The sequence below is a fragment of the Gambusia affinis genome, linkage group LG10 (genome assembly GCF_019740435.1).
Source record: "Gambusia affinis linkage group LG10, SWU_Gaff_1.0, whole genome shotgun sequence".
In the NCBI taxonomy this organism is placed as follows: Eukaryota; Metazoa; Chordata; class Actinopteri; order Cyprinodontiformes; family Poeciliidae; genus Gambusia; species Gambusia affinis.
Genome location: NC_057877.1, coordinates 4348498 through 4372064, shown reverse-complemented (window position 1 = coordinate 4372064; position 23567 = coordinate 4348498). Strand labels below are relative to the sequence as shown.

General features: G+C 41.0%; 2 protein-coding genes across 3 annotated transcripts in view; both read right to left on the bottom strand.

Moving 5' to 3' along the window:
• Window positions 1-645: 645 nt before the first annotated feature.
• gpr17 (G protein-coupled receptor 17) lies at window positions 646-9515 on the bottom strand. Its single transcript, XM_044128804.1, has 2 exons — window positions 9138-9515; window positions 646-4037 (listed from the first exon to the last, which is right to left on the bottom strand). Exon 2 carries the CDS (start codon window positions 4026-4028, stop codon window positions 3009-3011), a length of 1020 nt encoding a protein of 339 aa, XP_043984739.1. The 5' UTR covers window positions 4029-4037; window positions 9138-9515; the 3' UTR covers window positions 646-3008.
• A 3562-nt stretch (window positions 9516-13077) lies between these two features.
• Window positions 13078-23567, bottom strand: part of LOC122838278 (unconventional myosin-VIIb) — a 32678-nt gene continuing 22188 nt past the window's right edge. For both annotated transcript variants that reach the window (XM_044128802.1, XM_044128803.1), the window contains 15 exons: window positions 23089-23255; window positions 22058-22239; window positions 21841-21962; window positions 21564-21718; window positions 20898-21051; window positions 19389-19544; window positions 17920-18025; window positions 17700-17813; window positions 16641-16728; window positions 16440-16546; window positions 15278-15463; window positions 13855-13971; window positions 13582-13665; window positions 13369-13488; window positions 13078-13268 (listed from right to left, as the gene is read on the bottom strand). In XM_044128802.1, coding sequence (XP_043984737.1) covers window positions 13185-13268; window positions 13369-13488; window positions 13582-13665; window positions 13855-13971; window positions 15278-15463; window positions 16440-16546; window positions 16641-16728; window positions 17700-17813; window positions 17920-18025; window positions 19389-19544; window positions 20898-21051; window positions 21564-21718; window positions 21841-21962; window positions 22058-22239; window positions 23089-23255 — 1942 coding nt within the window. In that variant the 3' untranslated portion in view covers window positions 13078-13184. The remainder of the gene's footprint in view (window positions 13269-13368; window positions 13489-13581; window positions 13666-13854; window positions 13972-15277; window positions 15464-16439; window positions 16547-16640; window positions 16729-17699; window positions 17814-17919; window positions 18026-19388; window positions 19545-20897; window positions 21052-21563; window positions 21719-21840; window positions 21963-22057; window positions 22240-23088; window positions 23256-23567) is intronic.

The following is a 23567-nucleotide window of genomic DNA, read 5'->3' as shown; positions in this document are numbered from 1 at the left end:
GCGCTGTAAAATGGAAATACAGGCGTTTGCCTGCACAGGGGGGGTAGCATTCGTCATGGCCTAATGATTGACCAACACAGTTACCCAGGCTGCCTTGTGCACTTACTTATTAATAAGAACTATTCATGAAGTGCTGCTGTGTGCAGAAACTGAGCTACAAGAAGAGAAAATAGGAAGTAGGAAGAAACCCTTTGCTGTCATGCTGAAAAAAAAAAAAGCTCAAACTTAAGAGATAGGAAACTTTATTTGATCTTCAGAGGGTTATTTTTTTTTTAAGTGGATAACTCATCATGAATCCACCCTTAGCTCTTTTAGCCCCAAAGACCTATCCTGGGTCTCGCTGTCACATGTAAATCATGTAATCATGTAAATCGGGAGAGCTGGTAGGTTCTTCAGAGCGCATGTATTCAGGAAATGCAAGCAGAGAGCGGCATGTCTCGTTCATGTGATGGACAGGAAGTCTTGCAGAAATAAGAGGAGGAAAATGAGTTGCTCGCAAACCACAGCGCAGGTCACATGACGCGAAAACAGAACTGCACGGAGAGAAGTTCCCTTCAGCCCCTCGTCGGAGGTTTCTGGCCCTCAGCAGGCACTTTCACAGAGCCGAGAGGGACTTCTACTTTTCACTCGACGCCGCGGCTCGAGGGCTCAACTCAATCGCAAAACGTTCACGGGCAAATCAAAAGGACACAGAAAAAAAAACAAACAAACTGAGAGTCAGCCGTTCTCATTTGCAGTTTTTATGAGAATTAAGCAAATTCATTGCAGAGTGTAAAAAAAATAAAAACAACAACACACATACAAGTTAATAGATCAGAGAGAGAACTACTTGTGAAATTTGTCTCAAGCATAACAGCGGTTTGCAAGTTTCATGAAGTCAGACAGTGTTGCGTAATATTGTAGCAGAAATTCAGACTATAGCAAATTTAAGAAGCTGAACAAAAAAAAAATGAAGCGTATATTTATATACAATAGTAATTTGTCATATTAGCCAACTGCAGCCATCAGAAAATCTCCACTCTACTTTAAATGCATCATCACTGGTTAGTGTCAGAGCCGGCCCAAGGGATAACCGACATCTGAGGCCTCCAACGAGAAACTAAAGGTGGACAAATGCACAGCTTGCATATTTTGTACAATTTTAAAGTTAATTTAACAGAATCACATTTTAAAGGTGTTTTCACACCTGATAGTCCGGTAGAGTCGGTTCAATTTGGGACCAAAACTGCAACATTTGTTACATTTTTCAGCTGGTGTGGTTATGGACTCAAATCAAGAGTTTGAAACTCCAAAAATTTGGTCACAAATGAAGGTTTTGACACTTGATTGTTCAAAAAAAAAAAAAAAATAATAATAATAATAATAATAATAATCCAGTCAGAAACTCCAACCTTCTCACAGTTTCATTGTGCTTTCCAGTCTGGATTAAATACTCGAGCTAAATACACCTCAAACCACACTTCTTACAATAATGAGTGTTCGTTTCATTTGGCTTACAGAAAACATACATTAAAAGTTGAATTCACAGTCACCATTTCTTCTTATTGGGGTAAAAGACCACAACGCCTGGTCCTGTTTAGTCCAGAGTTCATGGGAAGATTTGGTTTCCTTTTCAAGTGTTTTGATATTTAAATAAGTTATCATCACCATCAACACATTTTACTGCGGCGAAAATGGCTGCTGACGACAGATTGTTCTCTGATGTCCGGTAAAAACAGCTTTTCCTCCTTTTCTTCCAAATACAGTCACACATGACCAGGAAATGAGATAAAGAAACAGAAACAAACAAAAAAAAGACATGTTTGTGACCCCATGACAAATTCTGACTATGGTGATCATGTTGCTAGATGTTGAGGCTATGAAATCACAGAAGATACAACATCTATTCCAAAGCAAAACTATGGAATAACTTGTCTCAGAAACAAAAGGAATGACATGAGATATATGATTAAAACCATACAAAACATGCAAAAATCAGTTACCATGACAGTTTTAACAATACATGTTGACTCTACAGTTGCAATAATGTACAGTTTTAAAATAAAATAAAAATTCAAAAACTTGTCCCACCGAAGGAAAATGCATTATACAGCTTAAACACTAGAATCATCGGCCTCTGTCATATAACAGATCCATTATTTATTTTTCCCTTGGTCAGTCATCAGACCCCATTCAAGCTAATCATGTTTTTAAAATCAATAAATGAAGCTTACTTTGCTGGACCATGGTAGAACCCTGACAGGTGAAAATGAAGCATATTTCTGACATTTCCCCTTGTAAAAGGTGAAACGTATCAGGGACACGAGGTGTGCGAGGTTCAGTAATCTGTTTTTAGCTTACCTCAGTGCAACTTGTCCGATGTATGTCAATGTGGAAACCAGAGTCCAATTGGGTTTTGGCCTCAAGTCCCACAGCCGGATCATCTCATTGTCTGTCGTCCCTACATCAAACCCTCGAGCCATAAACATTGACTTTCACAGCTCTGTCTCTACCTCCCCTGTGGGTTTGGACAGTACCACGTTGATCATCTCCTCTTGCTACCTTCAGAAATCAAATGATGGCAAGAAAAGCATCTTAAGTCCCAACCTGAAGTGTTTTGTGAAAGGGGCTGTAGTTGTGTCACTTTATATTATTCACAGAAAATTTATAATTTGGACATCTACACACATCATTATTTGAAGTTGGTCAGTCATTGTCCGCATTTCATTGACAATAGGTCTTTGATTAACCAAGAAATCCTCCATATTTGACTGAAACAGACACCAACATGTAAGATGCTTGGGCCCTTTCATCAATGAACATCTCACTTTTTCTACAAGCTGTATATTCAGGGTGACTTTTCATTGAAACTTTGTACAAATAGTTTTGTAGGGGGTATATTAGATCTGGTGCAGAATGAAACCTGGATGTTGGACTTTAGTTCATGCTTCACTCCATCCAGGCTAAGATCCATATTGTCCATTCAGGCCTGAACAAAACTGTTTACAATGGTCTTCTGGATCTTTTACTCAGAACTCAGACTTGGCACTCAGCGAGCTTTCATGTGTTTCCTTTAGGTCTCCGCTAGTGGCCCCAATCATCCCTGCCTTATCTTTACAGAACAACCTCTTCAGCGTGCTTCTGAACTTCTCTGCTGCAAACAGGTACACCAGTGGGTCCATAGCACCGTTCATACAGGTGAGGGAGGAGGTAAGGCGATTGGCCATGCTAAGGGCTCTTCGTGTTTGGCAGGATACGTCTGTGTTGTTGTAGCCAAGGATGAAGCTGACTCTGCTCAGATGATAGGGCAGAAAGCAGACCATGTAGATGAGAATGACGGCACCAATGGTACGCAGGGCCTTGAGTTTTAGGGCAGGGTCCAGCCTGCAGCCCTGATGCAGGCTGCGGATGATGAGCAGGTAGCAGGATAGGGTGGCAAGGAAAGGTGGGGTGAAGGCCACAGCCAGAGAGACCAGCGCCTTTTGGGACACCTTCTCTCTGTACAGCTGCAAACACACCGTTGTGTTGTCCACCTGCACCGTCTGATGATTAACCAGCAGTGGCGCCATAGCGACTGTGACCAAGACCCACAAACACAAGCTGATGATGTGAGCATAGCGACCTTGGCGAAGCTTCATTGATCTTACAGCGTGAACCACAGCCAGGTAGCGGTCCCCTGCCACGCAAGCCAGGAAGTACAGACTGGCGTACATGTTGACATAGAACAAAAAGCCCACCAGCCTGCAGGGAACCTCACCCAGCGGCCAGTGGCCACTGGTGAAGTGGTAAGTTGCTCTGAGTGGGAGGATGACCACATAAGATAGGTCAGCCACTGCCAGATGAACCAAGAAGACGTTAGCAGGGCTGAAAGCCCCACGCTGACGAGAGAAGATCCAGAGAGCCAGAGCGTTACCACAGAGGGCCAGGACGAAGACCACCACATAGAACCACCCAAACAGCTGGTTCTCTACTGCTGTGTCTGCTGGTCCACAGCTCTCAGATGACTGGTTTGAGAGTAAAGATGTCTCTGCAGTCGTGACGGACTCCATTTTTGGTTCCTGAGGAAAGAGAAAAATTGCATTAAGTTTCACAGAAAATTGCAAAGTTCGTATTTTTTAAAAAGAGGAACACATGCACGTTCACAGAAAAGATGAGTGCTGACTTTTAAACCACTAGAACATGAATTTGGGTTAAGTCGAACAAAAGTTCATTCTTAGGCTACGTTCACTTGGCAGCCTGAAGTGACCTAAATAAAATTCTTTTCCCCCACATGCAACCTGTATCTGATCTTTTCATGACACAGATCCAATTTTAACAACTGCAACTGTGGCCACTTGGTTATATGGTCCTAAATCTGATATGTAATCTTTTCAAATGTGACTTGTGTCTGTACGGTCAAGTCACATTTATCCTACCTGAACGTAATCGACGCTCAACAAACGTCACTATTCTGTGTCTTAATATGCTCAAGCATGGGCATGCTGTGGTGGCGTGGGGGATAGCGCGACCCACATTTGGAGGCCTTCAGTCCTCGATGCGACGGTCGCGGGTTCAATTCCCAGACCCGGCCGACGTTTACCGCATGTCTTCCCCCCTCTACATCCCCCTTCCTGTCAGCCTACTTTCAAATAAGGGACACTAGAGCCCACAAAAACCCCCTGGAGGGGCAAAAAAAAAAGTAATATGCGCAAGCGTGAAGAAAAACAACAACCATGGTAGGCAATAACGCAGATTAAGTTGTTAATGTTGGTGATCGCTCTGGTTGGACAACAACTTTAAAATCGCATGATATGCTCCACCTTTACCATCCATCCTTTCTACGGCAACAACTGAGCATGCTAGCTACAAGTGACATTACTTTGTCATCTACCTTGAGACATTTTTACTTGCTTGCAGCTCACACAGGAGATGCAGTCACATATATTTGGAAATGTGAACAACCATTTGAACATTAAGGCCTGCAATGTGAACACAACCTTAGTATTCTAGGAACAAAGTAACTTAGCGACAGGAAGCCAAGCTAGTCCAACTGTGTCCAATTACAGAGAGACAACAGGAAGCATGTTTGTAACTGCGCCAGAGTCACAAGGTAACAATAGATGTTAGTGTCCCTTGATAATGTGCCACTGACCTCAGAGCATGTAATTGCTTCGTTCTGACCATTAAACTTCCTCAACAAAGACCAGGAAGGCAGCCCAGGTCGTTAGCTCTTTTCTTTTTGTAGCTTAACTGGCTCTGGCTTCTGACAACTGATTTATATGAGCTGGTAAATAGTAAACATGGCTTTTCTGGATAAGATATCGCTCTGCTACGATAAATAAAAACAGTTTATTGTAGGATGTGTTTCTACATCCGACACTTCTGATCGTTTGTATCTCATTAAGTCAAACATGTTCAACTTACAACTGTTGTCATGTTTCTTTACATTTTGAATGGATAGACAAACAGTTGAAAATAAGTTTTCACATAAACTGCACATAAAGGCCCATCATTTTTACATCACTATCTGACATTATGAAATTTATATTTGTGTATTAATAGTTACTGTTTTAATAGATAAGCCACCTTCAGGGGTCTTGAAGTTCTACCCAACGATTAAGCAGACTTCTGGAGATATTCCCCATTGTACTTCCATTTAGTGCAGTATGTGTTCTCAGTAAGAGCTTGTGTGCTCGTAGTGCTAATTTTTGTTGGCTGTTGCTGTTCAGTTTCACATTACAACTGATTTGCCTGATATTTTCCTTGCCAAAACCCGAAACCTTATCTTTGAATGGATTTTGCAATGGATTTCTGTTTTATGCAAAAGGATTTATGTAGAAACAAAATTTTTGGTTGCATAAAACCTGAAGTTTCAAACTTTCCTCTATTCAAAGGCTCACATGTGAGCTCCTCTTGTGTGTACAGGAAATAGCCACGCTCCACATTAGCATGCAAAGGTGCAATTCAGTGAAGGTTTTGTGTTCACTCATCATTCATGTCATATTAATGTTTAATTTATTTATCAAAGTGGAATCATTAATTTTATATATATATAATGAGTTTCTTCCTCAGTGAGAGTCTGACACTGGGAGATTACTGGGTTCTCAGTCAGAAGCTAATTGGAAACCTGAGGCCAGCAGGTATTATTATGGCAGATCTGAAATTGTGTTTGATTACCTCAATATGAGAAATGTCAGACTCATAGGAGGAACCACAGAACACTGTTAAGTTAAAGAAACATCTTCTGAAGTTTTGGGTTCCAGGGTTCCAGAGGAATCGCCTCAGACCAGATGTTGGCCTGGAATTTATTTCAACGTCATTTGTGAATGTTAGCTCCTCATTTTCAACAGGGGACCTATAAGGGTTGAAAAAGCTTGTCATTTTGGAGAAGATCTCATCAACATCAATATTTCCACTAAATAAGAGACGAAAATAAATATCATGTTTGATAGAGGAAAAGCCTCTCAGACTCTGAGCTCAAAGCAAGATGCCAGGGAGCACCAAGCACATTTTTGTTGATTTTTATTATTATTATTTATTCTTCAATAAAGTTTCAAACATTTTGGACCTTTCAGTAGTTTTGATAAGCGCGTCAGAAGAGGACGCGATGGTTCAGTTTGTCATCTGCTGCCAGGATCGACTGAAAACCTTCCGCCATCGACGTATCGAGGGTGGTCCTCAAATTGCATTTTGAATAAATAATTTAAAAGTCTCTAATGAGCATTTGCAAACTCATGACCCGAATTATGTGCTTGGATTGATGGAGCTGCAGGAGGTTGTGAGTTAATAACGATGGATGACTCACAAGACACAAGCAGAGATTTGAGCCGGACGGACAAACTGATCAGCCATTTTTTTTCCCTCAGTAGTAAAAGATAACACATGTAGCATGCTGCTCCGAGCGAAGAGTTGAAGCTTTACTGACGGTTTTTTATGGGATTTAATTCCTTCAAAAGCACATCCCATTCATGGTGGCACTGAAATTCACATATGACCACCGAAAGTGCTGAAAAACATATACTATGTGTAACTAATCATTTCACAATGTTTTCATTCATATGTTACTTTAACTCTATGCCATATAAACATATTAACAGACAGAATACGCATTAAAAGTCAATACTTTTTACAATCAACACACCTTTTGACTCTTTGGAGGAGCTGCATATGAAACAACGTTTCTAGTTGCTCTATAAAAAATAAATGCGTCGTGTAACTTACTAACTTCTGTATTTTAGGGAAAACAAACTAAGTGTAAAACATTATCACTAAACAAACAAACAAAAGGAAATCAGGGGTTTGTTTTTACAACGACATATTAGTCATTGTAGATAATGAAAAAAACTGGAGTACATTTCTGCCAAAAAGCTCAAACTTTGAGATTAAAGTTTCCAGAAAATTTCTGAGATAGATCTCAGAATTTCTGACTTTTTTTTTTTTTTTTTTTTGGCAGCAACGTGCTCCTCCTATTTGTTTCCTATCCACACTGTCTCTAACACGCCGTTGGACGTTTCTCTCTTCTGCTCCATTAGGAGCCTAACCAGATGTAGCAGCGTGGCTCTCAACGAGGCAAATCTCAGCCAAGACTCAGACTCTGCGCTTTCATCCCTCTTAAAGAAAAGAACTGCAGCCCCGGCGGTGGAGGAGCTGGAGGTGGTGGTGGGAAACAATCCGGACGCGGAACAGTGGAGCGGAAAAGCCTGAATACGGGCATCTCTCTGAGAGACAATCCCGAAGAGAACAAAACCAGAAATTCGCTTTCACCGCAGCGATCTAGTTAAGCTGATCTGTGCAGAGCTGACCGAGCATTCTGGTCTCCAGTCGACTAATCTGTAATATGTGTAATCTGACACTTTGGAATAGCCTACTGCAGAGTAAAAAGGGGGATCTGACAAATACGGTTTTATTCAAGTATAAGGCGGATTAACATCGCTAACCGCCTTCTACGTCTAGAAGAGAAATAAGAGTTCTAGTAGTTGACGTAGAGGCGTGAAACCCGTCATTTGTGATGCGAATCTGTGGAACTGAATCATTTATTGGGAGAGCCATGCTCAGATCCCAGCAGTGGAGTGGAAGAGACCGATCAGCTGCTCGGCTAACATCACCTCAAACCAAAACTACATGTGCAGCCAAGCTGGAGTTAAAACCAAAAACAACAACAAGAAGCAGGAGAGGTTGGTTTGCCGCGCGGCCCGCAAACTGTTTAACAGAGAAACGGAGCAACGCTTCGTCACGAACTGAAGAAAACATTTTTTATTTAATCTGGATACGGGGGAAACAGACCCGTTTCTCAAGCGAGCCTCAAAAACTAATTTCTAACCCGAGTAGATTGTAAAGCACGGTGGCTGAAGCGTCATGATACGTCTGTTTTTCTTTCGCCTGTTTGCTGGGGAGATGACTTTGAGAAGAGAATGACCCTGAACACACCACGAGGAGCTGCATTTTGGTTCACCGACCAACAGTGTTGGCATCCTGAAGCGACTAGGTTACATAAACCCAACACAAACTGTTTCTCAGAATCATCACAGTTTCTGAGAAACTGTGATGATTCTGAGGAAAAAACGAAAAACAATGAGTATAAGGGAGCTGTGGGATGCAGGCTGGAAGACCTGACCACAAGTTTGACAAGTTGACTGATAGTAAATGTAACATAAGGAGTGATTTGATTCAGGTTTTTTTTTTTGATGTATTACTTTTTCTTCCCTTTCTGTAGAGAAGAAAGTTCCTCTTTTTTTCTTCTTCTTCTTCTTTTTATTTTTTAGTTTCTAACAGAAAGTGTAGGTCTCACTTTGAACCCAATACATTATAATGATAGTCATGGAGAAGCAGCATTCAGCTTCTACTCACCTCGAATCTGCAACAAACTTCCAGAAAACTGCAAAACAGCTGAAACCCTGAGATGCTTTAAAAACCCACCTGTTCAGAGTTGCTTTTGGAATCATAATAACGGGAACATTGTCCAACATATTTGACGTCACTGGTTTCATATTGTTTATGTTTTGATGTTTTTGCCATGTAAAGCACTCTGAGCTACCTTGTTGCTGAAATATCCTGTACAAATAACTGATTAATCAGAAACAGAACATAAAAAAAAACAACTTTTAAAGATTTTAAAGTTTTTAAGTGATTCAACTGACAGAAAATACCGGTGCATAAAATCAGATGCTGAGCAGACTTACCGGTTGATATCCTGAGTGTGCGGCGGTCGGTGCTGGAGCAGGAAGCCGAGACTGAAGACCAGGAGTTCATGTGGCGCTCCGTGGAAGAACTGATGCTCTGACACGAGGAATGCCGTCCTATGACCTCTCTCCTCTCTCCCTCAAGACGGCCCGAGGAATGAAACTGTAGCTCTTTTTGTCTCGCAACAAATTTGATAACAGAAAAGGAGCCCCGACGGGGAGCCTTTAGCTTGAACCCTGACCCCACCCTTTCTCTCTGCATCCCCTTCTCCTCTGAGGGCCACTTGTGCGCTCCACAATAGCTCGAGTCAGAATAAGAGCCGCAGTTCGGCAAAAGGGGGGGGTCGGGGAGGAGAAGAATGGCATGCCTCAGTCGGGCAGGACGCCATGGTAACCAGGGCTGGTGCTGCGGCAAGACCCTTAAACATGAACTACACACACACACACACACTTTGCTGAAGAAGAGAAGATTTGGAGTTGTTAATTGTGGAGTTTATGACTTGAGTCTTAGAGACAATCTTTTGTGGATTCTGCTCCACAGGGCAGCGAGGAGAGAAACAAAACAAGCACAGCAACGGGCGGGTGTTCACTGCAAACAACGCAAAATATTTCTAATTACGGTCCAGTTTCTAGTGCAAATACCTTAGTACACTTTAAATAAGACAAAACTAACTTACAAGTAACTTTTCAGCAAGATGCAGGAGCTTGTTTTAAGTAAATAATTGATGAAAATGTGCTTGATCCGCAGACAGATTATTTCAATTTCACATTTTTTCATAAGTGAATTAATTTGCCAGTGGTTCTAGTACTTAAAAAAAAATTAAATAAAATCAGTATTAAGGATTTATTTACTCCAATCAAGTCCCTATATGTTGCTGAAAAGTGACTACAAATTAGTTTTTGTCTCATTTCAAGTGTACCAAGACCAAAATTCCTGGTGTTTCTGTGGTGTTCCAGGGGCAAACAGAGGCCCTTGTTGCCCTCTTGCCTCCTGGGGGCATCTCAATTCAGAATGCCCAAAATAATCAGTCACACAGTCGACGGACAGATGTGGAGAAAGGCCCGTCTGGCTGAGGGGAGATAATATTTCTTTCATATATGGACTCCACAGCTGTGCCTGGAGAAATGGACCCTTATTCTCTTCTGTATCATCCGCATGCAAATGCTATTCTGCAGACTTGAATGCAGCCACTATCTGCAGAGGTCTGGAGACAGGCTTTGACATCGCTAACCCGTTAATCTGCTGCCAACTTCTAATACCCCCACACCCCCTCCACCTTTGTTTGGTCCGTTTACTTTCTCCGTTTGGTAACCGAGCAGCAAAAACATTTCTTTGTGGATTGGCCGATATCAGGAGCGTCGTTCTTTGTGCCGCTGAAAGGGGTTCAGGCAAAAACGGTTCCTCTGATGGTTCAGTGAGACTGAAGAAATGATTTCATTTTTCATTATAACCCCCCTCTACTGCTTACATTGCTACAGTGGCTTATCAGGGCTATTGAAGAAAGGAAAAGGAGAACATTTCTGCCAAAAACAGATGTTTTGAGATGAAACTAAGACATTTTCTAGAAAGAAAATTTGGAAAGTATGAGATCCCTTTGGGGCTTAGAAAAATCCCAAGTGTTTTTCTAGAAAGTTTCTGAGCTCCATCTCAAGATGTCCAAGCTTTTCCAAGTACTTTCTAGAAAATTTTGGAGAATCTCAATGTTTTTTGTGGTTGTTTTTTTTGTGGAAATTTACTCTTTCACTCTTTTTCTCTGAACAATGACCCTAATACACCATCATACATTTCAGGAACTGATCCAAATGCAACAACTTCTAACACAATTCATACATCCGGTATTTTCTTTTTAAAATTTGTCAAGAGATGTAAATATCCCCTCAAAGCCGTCAAATGGGACGACGTGCTCACCGGGAAGGAAAACCGAATCAGTCCAAGTGGAATCAACACCACCAGATTGAATGTCAGTGAGCACATGTCCTATTTGACAAATTTACCAAAGGAAGAAAAAAATAAAAACGGAGAAGAGAAGTTAACATTTTCTCAAGGGGCCCCCATTCTGAGATTTACTACTCGGACTGATTGGTGAAGAAAGCTGCTTTGAAGGGCATCCCGCAGAGTTTTTAATACCACAAGACATGTGTGGAGTAGTGTGTCAAACTATGGGGCCCCATGATGTGTGGGTGTGTGTGTGTAACACAGGAGCACAAGCGAATTCAGACATCAGTGTTGGTAGGAAGTGACACAAAGCTCCTGTAAAAGGAAGTGAAGATGACTAAAAACAGCCTGGTGGTTCAGGAATCTTTACAAAGATAGTTTTCATTAATGCAGGGGTATGTGGCGTTTATTAAAAAAATAAATTAATTAAAGTTTACTATGTTGTGATGGTATAGACAGATAATCTGAAAAAAATAAAAACTAAACAAATCGAGCTCTTCTGCCTTTTACCAGTGCTAACTAGAAACAACTAATCAGAGCCAGGAGGAGGGCTTTAGCGCTGTCAATCATCCTCATAAGCGGCTCATACCCCCTTCCTCTCTGCTACAGTGTTTCCCCTCTCATGAACGCTAAGTGTTTTTCTGGAGAGGTAAGTTGTTTCTCCGTCATTAGCACTTTAATCAGAACATACACAAGTATGATTGACAGCGTTAAGTCCCTCCTCCTGGCTCTGATTGGTCGTTTCTCACTAGATTGTGTATTCAGTGCCAACTGTATTTCTTCAGTTTGTACAGGGGGAAGGCAGAGTTCAGTCTTCCCACAGATTGTCTCATTTCATACCGTCAGAATATAGTGACATTTTTAACAAATGTGTAAAAAAAGAAGAAAAAAAAAGTTAAATACAAGCTTTAAACTATGAGTTTTGTATGTCGTACGTCTATTTAAATGGTTGATTGAAAGCTAATCGAAAGTGGAGAACTGACTACAACCCTGAAAATGATCAAAGCGATACTTTGAATGTTTCTCTTAGAGAATCTCTGCATATCCATTTATGGCTTGAACGAAATCATTATTCAAAGATTTCCTGGATCATTGGGAAATGACATAAAATGGTGACTAGCTGTGGAGACCCGAGTCCAAAAGGTTAGAGTGAACTCGTGTCTTGATGGGACTCAGAAAATGTCTGAGTCCCATCGAGACCCAGATATTCTGATTTGTTTTGGAAACAAGGTGAAATGCTGCCAAAGGGACATCTTCTTGCGTTGTTCTGGTTCTGATCAGAAAGGTGCATCGGTTGATTTAAGAAATATCAACGGTTTGTTGTCGTGATTGGACCCTCGGTGTCGGCTCCTGGTGAAACTCAAAGCCTGATTCCTGTCAGTTTCCTGTTTACAGATTCATCTGTTGCACTAGTGAGTCATACAGTCACATTTGTTCTGCCACTGAACTGGACCTGCAATGAAATATGTTGCAGGTCGCATTATCAACAAGTCCTATCAAAACAGAGGCTAAACATGCTAACATAAACCTAGCACTGAAGCATGAAAACATCATAAACAAGAGCAAAATGTGAGCTTATTGAGGACTTTACCGGCATGTGTTTTCAAGGTTAGATTAAATGACTTTAGAAACAAATAATAAAGCTACGTTGGAGCAGGATTTTGAGGTTGTGCTGTGTGTTTGGACAAAGTATCCATGGCTGCCGATTAAGTCAAACTGGAACAAGTGCAGCATAATTATTTGTAAAGTGGGAAGGAAGAGCAAGACTACAGTACTAATACAAATCACATGATACTGATGAAATTCAGTGCAATATTTTACTGCATACAGTCTACATATTACAGATTTTAATCAAGTATCAGATGTATCTCGATGTCTAATCCTAAATAATTCAAGGACAGAAAAAAAAAAAGCATCCTGATCAAAACATGCTCAGTTCTAGTAAACATGCAAAGGAGCCTGTGCCCGTCGTCTTTGGGTTAGTGACGCAAAACAGAACCTTGCTTCAAATCAAAAACCGAGAACCATTTTTATTTTTACGCAATAAATCTGTGACTTTTTCCACCAAACGACACTGAAATCTTCTAACAATGGATCCTGACTTCACAGGTTTACATGTTGTAGCGCTGGCCTCTGGTTCTCTCTCTGAGGTACATGCTGACGTAGGAGGTTATCAGGTCATCCATCTTGTAGCCCTGTTCATAAAAAAGGAAAAAAATAAATAAATAATGCAATGAATATAAATTCAAACGTTGTTTGAAAAAAAAAAAAAAGCAAACAAACAAAACAACCTACCAGCGACGTTTCACAGAGGAATTTGTTGCCCTTCACTAAGCTGCCGATGGTCATGTGAAAGTAGGTGCTTCCGCTGCACCAATTAGCTATTTTGTTGTACGGGTGATTTGCCAGGACCTCCTTGTAAAATTAAAGTAAAACATCAGTAGTTGAAGCTACGCAGAAAAACATCCATTTGAACATTTCTAATCGCAAATTTTGCCCTTTAGTAACCTTAGTTTTCGGGTGCAGGATTGTGAGTCCAGTTTTGCTGATGGCGATTCGCACAATATCTGGAAAATCCTGCTCTGATGTTTGCTGTAAAAAAAAAAAAAAAAAGAAAGAAAGAAAGTAAAGACAGAAAAACGTAGGCTGAACTAGTTTTTACGGCTGCAGCGGCTGTTTGCTTTCTGCTTTGCAAGAGCACGGCGGTGAGAGAGGATGCAGAAGCCACTGACCGAGCAACTCGTCTGAGCAGAGGAGAGACGGAGAGTCTGCAGAACCCACCTTCACTTCAAAGAACGCGCAGCCGAAGGTCGGCCAGCGACACACCGCCTTCAGGAAGGCAACCTTTGCTTCCTCGACGGCCATGCTACCGTGTTTGTTAAAGAAGGCGGTGATGTTCTGCAAGTGGAAGAAATGCAAACAAGTAGCAGCATTAAAAAAAAAAAAAGAGAGAAAAAGGGAGAAAAGAAATTGCCCTGTTTTTAATGAGGTTAATGAGTTCCTCTCCACCCCCACAGGCTGCAGGGTGAGTTCTCATCCTCCTCCATAATGGACATATTGTTTATATATGATCGGCAAAGCAAAGTCTCATTACAAAGAAATGTCACCGGGAGCCAAAATCTAACAAAAGAATGTTGTATCTCGTATTCTGCCTTTCCACAGAGACCCTTTATAATCCTCTCCTTATTCATGGAGAGATGGTTTTTTTGTAAACACCCTCCCACCGGTATAAAGCACTTATTAATGAACAGCTTATAAAGTCACAATTCATATTTCTCCACAAAGCACATTATTTACAGTACTTAATTTTGCTTAAAAACTAAGTATTAGAGCAGTTCAAACCCACATGTGTCAAATGCAAGGTGCAGGGGCCAAATCTGGCCCACCACAGCTCTTTATGTGGCCCTCCAGACTCCAGATTACATTAATAAGTCAATTCAGTCATAAAACATGACTGAACTACTCAGTTAGAGGTTGTTGTCCTGCTTGGATTTGTCCACAGTGACTTTCTGTAGCTTTAGCTAAAAACTAAAACAAATCAACGAATGTTTTAAATATTAGTAATAACACTTGCCAGTTTTTTTCATTTATTTTCTGCAATAATTGCATTGAATTTCCACTAAGAAATGTATTTATTTTTCTTATTCTACATTCTTTTCAATCCCACAGGGAACAAAATATCCACACATCGTCTGTTTTTCCAAAAATGTATGTTCATCTTTATTTTACATTCAAAAATGGAGATAAAAATTGTGGTTCTTTACAAATTGCAGCTAATTTGCATGCATCTAAATGCATCAGATGCCTTTTTTTTTTGTTTGTCCAAACATTCCTGTGACATTTGCGAGTCTAAATTATTTTTTCGGCCTGGCCTAAAAGCAAAATGTCTCCTTACTTTTTAAAGGTTGCAGACGCCTGTTTGTGATTGTAATGAGACAAAAGGTGAAGAGGTTAGAGGGAGATAAACAGATATCAAAGATACTTTAACTGCAGATGTTAATCTGGAAGCTATGATACCAAAAAAACACCAATAAACATTTTCTTTAGTGCCGCCATTGAGGTTTCTAGTTTTGCACCCAGAACAACAACAGATAAGAGAAGATCCAGCGGGCTACATATTCCTCTCTGCCGACCTCTGAACTCCTTCACATCCCTGAATCTATCTAAACCATCAACACCTCCACAGCCAGCCTGGTCCTCCCACCTTTTTCCACTCGTTTTCAGACATGGCCTTCAGCTGGTCGGCGGGAACCAGCTCCTTCAACACCTTGGGAATCGTGGGGATCTGGCTTTTGTCGCCGTTGACCTTCACCCTGAAGAGCAGAGCGGCAATGTTGACCATTTCCTCCTTGGTACAAACGTGATAGCCTCTCAGGTACTTTGGCAACTCCTGGAAAACAGAGGCACAGTTGGGGTTTGTTGCAGTGGTTTTACATGCAGTTGTCGTCAGAGTGAAGGTCCATTTTGGCCTCAACGTTCAAATTCATTGCAGATCGTCTGTGACCCACACTGGGTCAAAACTATACATACACTCCCAGTAACATTAGGATTAAAAATCACATAGGAAATGGGGAGAAACCAAACAATGTTTGCAGCCACTAAACAAGATCCTGGCTGGATGTTTGACCACAAACACAACTTTCAAGCAGATCTCATGCAATTTCAAGGCTCAATTTTGATATTTATTAGGGAACATTTTCCAGTTGGAATACCCATCTGTGTTCAAGTTTCAACAATCTGAGATGGGATGTACAGGTACCACCTCGCTGTGTCAACCAGCTTTGACTTCTGACCGGAGCAGAAGTCAAAGCTGGTTCCAAGAAACTGCCCATCGCCTGACCCACCTGGAGGTCAACCCGTCTTCTGGCATTACAACATGTTGGACCTTGAAACCCTCTCTTCTTTTGAATTCTTCATCTCTTTACTAAAACTTTCCTCAAAAGGTTAAGTCACGTAAGGTCAAATCTATAATCAGCTAATAAACTAATAATTTAGTCTTGTGAGATTTAGTGAGACATCGTCACATTCATCTCTTACATCTGGAAAAAGAGCGGGTCATAAATAACTGCAAACACTGAACTAGTGAGTGACTCCTGCTCAGTGCTGAAACTGTTATATTTCTGTTACTTGTATATGTTCTGTTAAATTTGACCTTTGAACCCACTTCCCGAGTCAGTAGATAAATAACCGCCTCTGGTCTGTTTAGTTGCCAATGTTTTTCCACACCGCCTTCCCAGCCGACATCCTCATTTGAGTGCGAAATGAGGCCTGATTTTATTCAAAGTAGATGAGGACAGAAGCTTTCCACTGGCTGTGAAAACGAGCTGAATGAAGCCGGGAAAGCGGCGCTGCTCACTGAGACGCACCTGAGGGAAATGGAAGATAAGGTCAGCCTCGGTGTCTCTGCCAGGGATTACATTGAACCACAACTTCCTCATGAAGAACACGTGGTAGGAAATGTTGACCGGTCCACCTGCAGCACACAGACAGAGACAAAGACAGACAGAGAGACGAGTCAAATGTCGCCGACCATCCAAACCTTCACTCTCTGCATGCTGTGTGGTTACCGTCTTTAATCCTCTTGGCTTGTTTCGACCAGTCAGTGATTTGCCTCAGACTGTCAAAGAAGTAGTCTGCGTCATTCAAGCTGAGAACCTGAGATTAAATAGAGACGGTTAGACAGTTTTAGCCTCATCAGAGAACTTAAAATGTTCATTATAAAGAAAAATCTAATCTACAAACATCATCCTCCACATCTAAGGCCAATATAAGCTCGGCTACAGACGAGGGAGGAATGTTCTCTCTCTGAGTGTTAAAAGAACAAAATGGTGACATTCTGCTCCAGCAGATCTGGTTTTGCTCTTTTTGTGGTGTCTGACAAACATCGTGTGAACGGTCAGACACTGGAAAACTTTGCAGTGGAAAAGAATTATGAGGATTTCCAAAGAAACACAGATGCCCTCTTTTTATCTTGTAACACTCGGGGTAAAAAATGATGGACAAATGTTGACCTTTCTTTGGGTTTTTGATCCAAACTCAGAGATCAAACCCTAATGTTCAGTCTTGGAATGTTATGGGGCAGGAAATTTGCCTACAGGCCCCCTCACAGGGTCACAAACTACCACAACTTGAAAAACCCTGGCTGAGCTAGATCTCTGCCATTCACATAGTATTAAAAAAAGCAAGATAAAATGTCTTTTTCAAACTATTTTTATGTAAAACATGTGCACATATATGTGTAATTTTTGTGTGCACATATATGTACCCTGGAAAATGATATTACCATAAAACGTTGCAATAATAATAAAAAACAACTTCATATTTTCATCTCCAAAGTTCAACTTTGGTTTTTCTTTTTCCAGTTTTTCTCTGTCTGAATCTTCCAGGGTTAATTTTCAAAATGGGAATGGCAAGAAAAAAAAAAGTCATTAAAATCAGGAAGAAGAGTCCTGATCCTTAATAATGTCGTTTCTTGCTTAAATTTGCCTATATCTACAGTTGGAGCAATAATTAAAATGGTCTGAAGCAAACATAAGAATCGTTGCACCCTGGTGATCACTAAATCTCCATAGCAACCGGGAGATCACAGAAAACGATCACGAAAGGTGTGAAACCGATGGCCGAACCTTGTCGTGCGTTTTCACAAAGATGCTGAAGCCGTCGGCCGAAGCCAGCTTGAGCTTCTTGGAAATGTTCTGGATGAGATCCCGGATCCTGGTGCTGGTCGCCACCTCAAATATCTGGAGATTGGGAGGAGAGGAATCCGTGTTGACATTATGCCGACAAAGCGGATTTGTTTGGCTTTGATGCGTCTCCGGCGGGGAGCGAGAGCGTCCCGCTGCGAACCTCGTCTGTGTCGTTGGGGAAGTAGATCTTATGGAAGATCTGGGTGCTGTTCTGCTGGATGGCGTCCACCTCCACCTGGTGCGGCGGGAGCTTCCTGGGTTCAATCCTAAACGCATTCATCAAAACGTTAATGCCATGTTTATGTTCTTTTGCACTTCTTGAGTTTATCTGATGGCTTGGTTTCACTCATCAGTCCCTTCAGGAAGTTGCGATGTTAATAGACATTCACACATCATTTCCCAAATTTTGCGCAGACTGATCACCTTAACGATTCCTGTATTTCCTTCTCTTCGGACCAATCACTGCAACTCGGCTGAATTTCAACCAATCTCCTCAGCTCCCTTATAATTTAACTTCCTGTTTCACGTCTGTTGAAAGTTGAACTTGGAAGATGACAGCATGTGTGACACTAAACGGTAACTTCCCCTTTTTTTTGTTGCAAAAATTATTTTTGAAATACTGTGTAGGATTTGGTTATACTATATATAGAGTTCATGTTAATATGAAATCCTTTTGCATTTTGGTAACTCCTCAAGACACAGTTTTATTTGTACTAAGGGTGCCATTACAAGAAGAACCCTTTTTGTAAATGTTGAAAATGTTATTTGCACTTTAAATATCAACTATGTTAAATTCCTGTCTTTATTTTTTTATTTTTTATTTTTTGGAAAGATTACGTGAAGCAATTTAAACTTCCCCCCTCACTCCCACCAAGTCTGTGTTACGTCAAAAACAATTAAAGCATGAAGAAAGTGCAGTTTTGGCTGCAACTTTTTGAGAAATCACTAATTTTAGGCTGAAACAATCAGAAAAAATAAATAAATCGTAACATCCTGGAGGGACTGACTAGTACCACATTTCTTTGATCTCAAGATGAAGTTCCTGCTAGTCTTCTATGTAAGTGTAACATCTCAAAATGCTTATATGTGTAGCAGAATTAAGTCGCCACCAAATATATGCATGAAACAGTGTTTATTTTGCTTTATTTGAGTGAGATTTTTTTAAAAAATCAAAGACATGATGCCACTGCCACTGCTGTAATTTCTGCTCGCTGATTAAAAGCTGTATTGAAATAATCCGGCCGTTACGGCCTGGCGTCGTGATGCAGACGGTGACTGTAAATATGGTGTATTTATAGCAGAGGCCATGCAAATGCTGCATTTGGCTGGTCACCTTGGTGCAACGTTGATGCAAGGCATTTGTGTTCACAGCCACTTCAAAAGTGCAACAAGTTCTGCATCACACTACATGTGTTTTTCTTTCCTCAAAGAAAGACAACAGTATAAAAAGCATTTCAAGAACAAAGAAAAACAAGATGTGACAGTTAGACTTTTTCCTCCTCGCAGCAGATTATCAAGTGACAGCAGCCACTTGATAATCTGTGGCTGCTGATTATCAAGTGGAGCCACTTGCAGACGGCTGATGTCATGCAGGGCCAACAGTTTCTGTGTTGGTGGTGCGGGACAAACCTGAGCGAGCTCTGCAGCCGCTGCAGACAGTCGGAGGCCAGCTGCTCTCTGCGCCGGGACTCCACGAACTTCTGGGCGTGTCTCAGGAGGGCCTGGCTGGGCGGGAACAGGCCGCAGCACAGCCACAGCAGCTGCCAGCCCTGCTCTATGCTGAACCTGCAGGCAGAGAGGAGACCTCAGTAGAGAGCGCTCGCCTCGTGTCCGGACCACACAGAGGGTCCTGCAGCGGCCCGCAGATTTCAGCGTGTTGCACTGGGATTGTACGAGAAAGGCCGACACAAAGCAGCGCATGAATACGGTGGAGGAATAAATAAGAAGAGATTCATTTTGCTTTGCGAAAAGGCCGAGGTGGGTCGGACTGGAAGGAGATCGGGCGCGAACTGCAGAGTTTGGGTTTTGCTCTGTTTGGGTCTCAACTTTGACTAGGCCATTCCATCACCTAAACCTGAAACATTCTGGAGGACTTCGTTGTAGCTCTGGTTGTATGTTTGGACAAGAAGTGTTCACCTCCAGGCCTGGAGAGTCAGAGTCCTCCATGTTTCAGATCCGTTTCTGCTACAGCACAGCTAAAAGCACCTTAACCTGACGTCATGATGCTGCCACTACCGCTTCATATACGTACAGCATTTTTCAAGTAACTTTGGTTTCTTGTAACCAAAGCAGCTTCACAACATGCTTGCTGTGTCTGCTTCATGGTCTACCTTAACTGATTTAATATTTCTTCCAGTGGTCTTTTCTCATCTCAATAAACAATAAATCAGATAATCGTATGATAAATCAAAACAAACTTAATCATTTCAATTTGTATGATTTATCATTTTTCTCTTTTCTCTCTTTCTATCTAAAACTGGATGATAAAAGTCTTCAGTCCGGTGCTTTGGCTTACAGAGACTTTATGATTCATTTTATTTGTCGCTTCTGTTGTTTTCGTTATTTATTTTGGAAATTTAAAATGTCTCCCGGTTCCAGTGTTAAATGTTCATTAGATTTGAAAGCTTATTAATCTTTGAGAATGTCTTCTTGCATTACGATTATATTACTTGAAAACAATATTATTCTTTATCGCAATATAGTCGGAGAGAATTTATTGGCCAGTGAAATTTATTATTGCGACAGGCCTGCTTGTCACTCCATTACAAAAAAAAAGTAATACTGAAGCCACTTGGGTTTTATTCAGGGGTGTCGGAGTAAAGGTGGCTGGATACAGATGGATACCTTACTTTTCTGACTTGCTTTTAAAACATGTACATTCTCATCCTTCCCATTCATGTTATTGCTGTGTTTTTGGTTTTTCTCACAAAATCCCTGAGAAAACACGAGGGCTGTGTTGGTAACTTGACAAAATGTGAAAAATACCAATGTATGAATACATCCTTTCATATTGATAATAAAAAAAGTGAAATATTTTAGTTTAAAAACATACTAACAAATATATATATATATATATATAAAAAGGCAGGATGGGTGTGACTGTTTGGAAGAAAACAGGTGGAAAAAGCAAAGAGCAACCTGTTGTTGTTGCTGGTCATCTGCTTCATGATCTGGCAGTAGATCTCGTCCCTCAGTGCCTCGTGTTTAGTGGGGGGGCTGAAGATCTGGTCCGTGAGCTCCAGGGGGCTCTGCATCTGCCTGGTGGGGTAATCTCCCATGTACTTCAGGATGGGTGAGCCAGAGGTCAAGGTCAGATAACGAGAAGCATCACGATCCGAAAAGATTTCAATGATTTGATGGTAGAAAGTTGATCTGGTGTTTTCCACCAGTAAACATACAGCGGAGGAGTCACACTAAAAATCTGATGAATGATGCGAGTTGTGCTTTAAGACAAGAGTTTGGCAGTAACTATCAGTTACATTTACTCAAGTAACTTTTTGGAAAAACCAAGTACTTTCAAGAGGATTTTTACTACGAAACTTGAGTAATTTTATTGTATTGATGCTGCTACTTGAGTAAAATGTCTGGATACTCTATTGTGAATGAAGTTACCTAAAATACACGTAAAAGAGTCAAGTCAACATCTCCGGGTTTGTTTTTGATGAACATGAGGGAAAGCTCAAAAGAGTCAAATTTATAAATAACATAGACCCTCTGAAGAAGCTCTTTAAACCGGAGACAAAAACACACAAACACAAGCGTTACTGCAGCTGTTTTTCCTTCCCAGCTGTGCAGAGAGGATATCAGTGAAGGCCAGGCAGGCTTTGTGGCTGAGCTCCGGGTTGCCCAGCAGGTTCTTGAGGAGAGGCTGTCTGATGGGCTCTCTGGAGTGAGCCCACAGCTTCTCTGGCGCTGCGTTCCTGGAAATCACCTGGCGGTTCAAATCCTTGGTAGGCTGCCTGCAAGACGAAACAAAAGGAATATAAAAAAAAAAAAAAACAAGCTTTTATGGAGAAATCCGCCTGGTGACGATTGAAAAGGTAAAAAGCACAGAGCTGTGAAGATAAAGACAGAGTCCAACCTGAAGTACTGCAGGGAGAAGTCCTTCAGCGAGGCGGGAGCTACTCTCTCCACGGTGCCCATGTCTTTCCGGTTCGCCTCCACCAGGTTCTTCCTCTGGTTTGGCGACAGGTTGAGGAGGTTCTTTGGGAAAATGAGGAGAAGTTGTTTTAGGACTCATCTGAACTGAGGGACAATAGAAAAAAAATCCGACATAAGCTCTAGTGAATGGTCGGTACCAAGACTTCGCTGCTGGGTTTGCTGAGCGTCGGCAGGATAAAGATGGCCTCCATGGAGACCGCGCCCGTCTTCTTGGTGCTGCTGCTTTGACCCTTGATCCAGCCGTGCTGTTTGGAAAATTCCTCATCCTTGATGAGAATCAGCAGCTCTCCTCTTTTAAAGCTCAGGATGGTGGGGTCATCTGAGGAAGAGGAGGAGGAGGAAGCGAGTCAAAAACAGACTTTTCCTGTTTTCACCCAGCGAATAATCCATTAAATTGGTTTTATTGATTTCATTTTGGGGTTTTTCAACATTTAATTTTTGGAAAAATCTGTTTTTTTGTGTGTTTTTTTGTAAACACTTCTCTCATTAGGTTTCTGTAACTAAGAGATGAGAGAATTCCCAAGGCAGCCATCTTGTTTTACAACTTCAGTTTATTTGGACTTTGAATTCAGGGCAACTCTACGACAAAATGTCATGGTTAGGCTACGATTTTTTTTTTTTACATAAATAAAGTCCAAATGTTAAAAGAGTTCAGCCATATTAATACTAGAATAACGTTTTAATGTACGTAATGTCAAAAGAATATGAGAATAAAGTCTTGTTACCTGAATAAAGTTATAATATTGGCAGAATGAAAGCAGTAATTTTAACAAAAATGCTAATATGAAAAATAACGAAAACATAGTCATCTTTAAAACAACTTTTTTCTCCTAATTTTAAGACAATCTGGAAAAAATTCTTCTTTAATTTGCTAATATTGAAATTATATTCCTGAAATGGAACTGAAATTCTCGTAGCCTGACCTTCAACTCACAGGACAGATAATTGAAAATAAAAATAAAAGCCACTTTTTAAAAATATTTTCTGTCATTTGTAATTTCCTATTTTTTTATTATTTTTTATATTTTTTTTAAAAAAGTAACCAAGAAAAAACTCCAATTAAATTGGATCTGGAATGAAAACAATCGTAAACTTTATTCTTAAACCGTATCGCCTGGCCTTATTTAAAAAGAACTGTGTAAAACTCCAGAGGAGCCGGCGCTCGGACCTTGGCTGCTGACGTCTCTCAGCGCCACGGCGTACTTGGAGCGCTCCGTCAGTCCGCTGAGGAACATGGTGATCAGGTCGGACATGTCTTCAGCAAAAGATCCGCTCAGGGTGAAGTCTCCTTTCAGCGTCAGCAGACACACGACGTGGCCTGAGGTTTTACCCTCCCTGAGCAACAACAACAGAGAGACACGGCTACCACAAGGGCTGAAGCAAGACCTGAGGAGATTAAAACTCCAAAACATCCACAGCTAAAAAATACTGCCAACTAATCTGTTAATTGTTTAATAAATGGATAACAAAAAGTGCTTAATGAGTTTGTTTTTTACTTTTTCTTACAGAATTTGAACCCAGTGAAGCTAAAAATGCCACTTGAGTTCTGAGTAAAACATGTTTACAGATAAGAGTTTTTCATCTTAAACTCAAAATGCATATTTTTTGTACAGTTTTGCTCTAATTCCTTCTGATGTGGTATTCTTT